This window comes from Haplochromis burtoni, unplaced genomic scaffold (assembly GCF_018398535.1).
Source record: "Haplochromis burtoni strain Fernald_Lab_line unplaced genomic scaffold, NCSU_Asbu1 Contig_885, whole genome shotgun sequence".
Lineage (NCBI taxonomy): Eukaryota > Metazoa > Chordata > Actinopteri > Cichliformes > Cichlidae > Haplochromis > Haplochromis burtoni.
Genome location: NW_024583246.1, coordinates 1 through 5,204, shown reverse-complemented (window position 1 = coordinate 5,204; position 5,204 = coordinate 1). Strand labels below are relative to the sequence as shown.

Here is a 5,204-nt window from a genome sequence, read left to right as displayed (position 1 = left end):
CGTCTGTTTCACTGTGGGAAGTGTTACGAACAGCTGATCGGATCGGCAAAGCGTGTTTCTGGAATATTATGTTTTTGTTGCTGCAAGCGCTTTTTATGCAGTTTTTGCAAAGCTTTATGTGGAAGGAAACCGTGACCGAGGACAAGCTGATGGCATAAGATGTAAGTACAACTCCTCCGGTTTCATATGCAAAACAAAATATTGCGCTAGCTTACATGGTTCAGGTTCTACAGGGATTTAAAAAATAGTTAAATAGTTACACAACAGGGAGCGTGCTGCTCTGACCGGCTTCAATGACTTTAAAAAATAATATAAAATAAAATAAAACCCATTTTTAATGATCGTTGAAAGCCCAGATCGTAATCGTGATTAAAATTCGATTAATTGAGCAGCCCTACTACACTCGTAAGAGCTGTTTCGTTCGCGACCGAAACATCACTAATTGGTGATCAGTGGCCTGGCATTAGACATTAAGATGGAACTATAGAAAAGATCGCCTGTCATTAACATGCTCCCATACCATTGATGTGCAGTGAGCAAAAAGCACCTATCCACTGCTGCAGGTGCTTACTTAAAGGCAGTATAAAGACTGCTGCAATGTAGTCAAAGATGTAATCATGTTGTCTGCAGCTGAGCTGTTGGTTAGTTGTGTTGTTCTATATTATCACTTAAAAATCTATATTTTTTAAAACATTTATTTATTTCCTTCTTTTCTCCTATTACTTTATTCTTCTTTACATCTGGTAGGTGTGTGTATCTGTGCAATTCACTTTCTCTTAAATTACTTTTCAGCATAACATAGCTAACACAAGCAATACAACAAAAACAAAAAACAGTCACAGGGAGGGAAATCTGTTGTGTTCACTTTTGGCCTCCAAATATTGTCATTGTCTCTGATTTTGCCATTGATGTCATCATTGATGTCATCATTGATGAGTTTTGCACTAGATAACAATTTGTCCCTAAAATTAGAGAGCCATCGTAGCACGAACGGAGCAAACCGCAAATGTTCAGTAGTTCGTAGCTGCACTTTTACCAACTAGTTTTCTTTGGAGGTTTGCAAAGATTTTTGACCCAACTACTAAAATTGTCATGAATGAAAAGCAATAACGATGCTTTCTCTCACTGTTGCTGTGTTTGATGTAAGAATTGTTGGGACGTTTTTACTGCACTTTTCAGAACATAACCTGTTGCATATGTGAAAACTTAGTTTGTCAAAAGTACTTGCATAATGATCAGGTACAATGTCTGTACAGACAGCGTACAGATTGATTGAATTATTCCACAGTTCAAAATGATTTTACAGTGACACTAAAGTCACTTAAACTGCAGAGGGCTAATGTAACCAGTTAAATTAAGTGCAAGCGGATAACAGAGCATCAGTAATGGTACTCAACTTTAGTTCCTTATCTCCTGCAATTCAAAATGAGCGAAGGAGTCCAATCTTGTCCCCTGAGGAAACAGAAGATCTTCATGAGCTGCTCTATGCCAAAATCCTGCCGCTGAGCATGCTCTTTTGATTTATTGCGATCATGTTTAGGGGGCAGGAGCATGCATTCATGACTTATGGCAGCACCAGTTGAGGTCCATCTGTGTGCTGTCATTACCAGAAAGTCAACGGCAGATCCAGCTTCCTTCACCAACTTTCCAAGCCATACGTCGTCTCTTTTCTGAATGCTGCCTACTCAGCACACCACCACTGGACTTGGAGGTCATCATAATAAAACTACCAAACCTTCAAAGTTGTGTACATACGCTTTATTGTGAATTGTGGAACTGAAGCCTCTGGCAAAACAGGCAAAGAGATGAAAACGTATCAGTTTTTTGGGTTGCAATTCAATATTGTGTATGCTTGTATTGGTGTTTAAGTCTTTATTTTATAACATAATGTTTCAGGAGAAAATTCGTGTTACAGATTGACTTTAGTTCGACCTTGTTGGGCACTAATCATGGGTCTTGTTAGAAACATCTAGATGTTGGACGACTAGCGTGTATGTTCCATGTCTCTATCCACAGATCAGGGACATGAAAAGGATAGAGGAGGATAAGATAAGCTGCTTTGGAAGATCTATTAACCTTATTCTTCTAAGATTAACACCTCCGTTCTATTTTGTTGTTGTTGTCTCCTGTGTCTCTATTGTTAAAATGCCTTGTTTTCTGTGTGTCTCTGTTTTTGATGCTTTTGTTTCCATGATAAAATATGATACTGACAGAATGAATCCGTATGAATGAAGGAATCTTTGGAAAGCAGAGTCTGCAAATTAAGAAGCGGCCTTCCGGATGATGGACCTCATCTTTCCAAGATTCTGAGGCCCAGTACAACTCATTAACCTTTTTTCTTTGTTTTCTTTATTTTGAACTTCCCAGCTTTCCATTGCCATCGAAGCGTTACACCCCTTCTCCTGCACCAGGGTACAAACAGAGCCCCCTACATGGTAGGCTCCCAGGGAGCTCTTTACTGATCGGACAGCAAGCTGCATGCTTGCGGCTGGCTCAGCTGAAAGCCCGCCTTGCGTTGACACAGATAAATAACGCCATTGCTATTGGTGGCCGAACCAATACACGCGCCCCATTTATATCCACAACACCCCCCTTTCCTGACAGCTGCAGCCATCAGTCTACTAAACCTTCTGAAGGTTGCTAACACCATGTCCCATCCCTTATATAACCCCTATGCCTCTGGGAATCAAAGTTCAGCCCAGGGGCGCTATGGACAGTCCAGTATGCAGGCAGAGAGAGACTCTCATAAGACATCTCCTCATCTTGGGCCTGGGTCCAGCTTTAGCTCTTCTGGAGTTTCATCTGCGACTCCTGCAAAATCTGGGGGAATAATGAGCTACAGGCCAGAAGGGAGTAAGACTTCAATGGAAGAGGACATAAAGAGGTCCATAGACATGCATATAAGCAGAGCCAGAGAGGAGGTGAGAAATCAGCCTGTAAAAAAGAACAGTTGTTTTACCAGCACTCAAAGAGATGAGTATGATTCTTCAGGCAAAGATGTGACTTCCTACATGTTGTCCTCAAACTCTCAAAGACCTCCTGATGTTGCAAGTAGCACTAGCTCCATGGACTGGTTGCCAAGATACAAACGGGAAACTGAGGATGATTCGTCTAAATACTGTTCATCATCTGCTTCATTGAGCTATCAAAGCACTGGCGACAGTAGGTTTAATGCCTCGAATGAAAGAGAGCACAATGTGCAATCCATTCCAGGCTTAGGTGATTATGACTACCCAGTGCCAGACAAACCTGTGGGTTTTGCAGAGTCTACTCGTCCCAAGTACACTTCAGAAACAGCTGTGAACATCCTTATGCAGTTTGGACTTGAAAAAGAGGACCTGGAACATCTGATCTCATACCCCGAAAATCAGATGACTCCTGACAACCTGCCTTTTATCTTACGACAAATCCGCATGGAAAAGGCAAAGAGATCTGCAACAGCAGATCCATCAAAATCCTACTATGATCCTCATTCCACCACAAGTATGAGTGGAAGGGAAAGGTTCAGTACTTCAAGAGGGGAAGGGATGCGTCAGGATGAATTGTCACCTATTGTCCAACCAAGTAAAGTGATTGATTATGGACATACTGGAAAATATACTGGGAGCTTTGGGGATGAAATTGGAAGAAGCAGCAGTGGAGCCAGTAGTGGTGGAAGTGGAGGTACGCTGCTGATGGGCTCCTATGATAGTAGCGGTCACAGTCGAGAACCACTGCAAAAAAGTATGACAGAGGTGAAAAACAGCACCTTGGTTTCTTCCCGTGATCAAGGCAGCTCTTTTACCAGTCATGGCTCAATGCGAAGTAGTGGTCCAGCTCAACAACTGCCAACACAACCAAACCAGCCTTCTCAAGAAATCTTCAAAGGTTTCTCTCTGCCAAAGACAGACACAGACATAAGACCTCTTAAAGCAGAAGTCACTAAAACCCTTCCGTTGAAAAATCCAGAGCCAGATCGCCATTCAGCATCAAAAAGCCAACTAACTCCTAATATAGTTCGTAGTGTGCATCCAAGTCGACCTGGCCTTGTACTCATTGGCAGCAGCAGCAGCGACAGTCACATCAAAGAAAAGAGTAAGACTCACGGGCAAGTATCAAATGTTTCTGAGCAGATGAACAAACAGCAAATGCAGCAGAAGCAGGTACAACAGCAACAGGTGAAACAGACAATGCAACAACCACCACCAAAGCAGCAGATGCAGCAACAGTTGAAGCAACAACAGTCGCAGCAGCAGCAGACGGAGCAGCAGCAGATGCAGCAGCAGACGCAACAACTGAAGCAGCAGACGCAACAACTGAAGCAGCAGCAGCAGCAGACGCAACAGCAGCAACTGGAGCAGCAGCAGACGCAACAACAATTAAAGCAGCAGCAGCAGATACAACAGCAGCAACTGAAGCAGCAGCAGCAGCAGACGGCCCAGGTACCTAACCTGCCGATTGGGTTGCAGCAGATGCAGAATCAGCCAGCTGTGCATATGGGACAAGCTTTGCAGTCTCAAGTTTTTTCGGCTGCAAAGCCAGTTCCACAGCCGTCCCTCATGCCAGGGCTCACGATGCCCGTTCCTCCGGGTCTCTCGCCGCTAATGCAGAACCTCGTGAATTTCATTCATATACCGCAGCCCGCTTCCACGAAGCAGCTTCCAGCAAAGGTAGAAGTGACAGGGAATATCCCAGTGCTGGCCCAGATGCAAGACTACACTGCCACTTCACCTAGGGTCTTTCCTCATACCTGCTCTCTATGTAACAAGGAATGTACTCTGATGAAGGTAAGTGGAAGATTGTTCGATGTTTTTGCTTTCTGTCGGTTTTTATTTATTTGACATGCAATGTTTTTTGTTTTGTTTTTTATTTGATTTTGGATCGAATTATAGGACTTTGGTTTGGGAAAAACTTAATGTATGCTACTTTAAAGTTTATTTGTTTGTTTTGTTCACTATTCCTGCATGATGGTGACTATAGGAAGACTACCAACTTGGCTTGCAAACATTTGGACAAATTTTTCACATATTTCTGCAATTCAGTATTCTGTACCAGAATTTCTGAAGGATTACAGCGCAGACTAAACTTAACTATATGTCTATCAGCTATTGTAATTAAAAAACACTACCAATAAGAGACCTTCAGAATCTTCAGTGGTCTGTACTTGCAATTGATAGATTTAATCTCTTTTAAATTGACATAAACTGATGCGAAGACATTCAAGG

General features: G+C 42.5%; 1 protein-coding gene across 1 annotated transcript; it reads left to right on the top strand.

Moving 5' to 3' along the window:
• Positions 1–2,583: 2,583 nt before the first annotated feature.
• LOC106632555 (serine/arginine repetitive matrix protein 2) lies at positions 2,584–4,766 on the top strand (the record flags this gene model as incomplete). Its single annotated transcript, XM_014330597.2, is given in 1 exon segment — positions 2,584–4,766. A coding segment is annotated over 1 exon segment (2,118 nt), but the record flags the coding sequence as incomplete, so codon positions are not given.
• Positions 4,767–5,204: the final 438 nt, after the last annotated feature.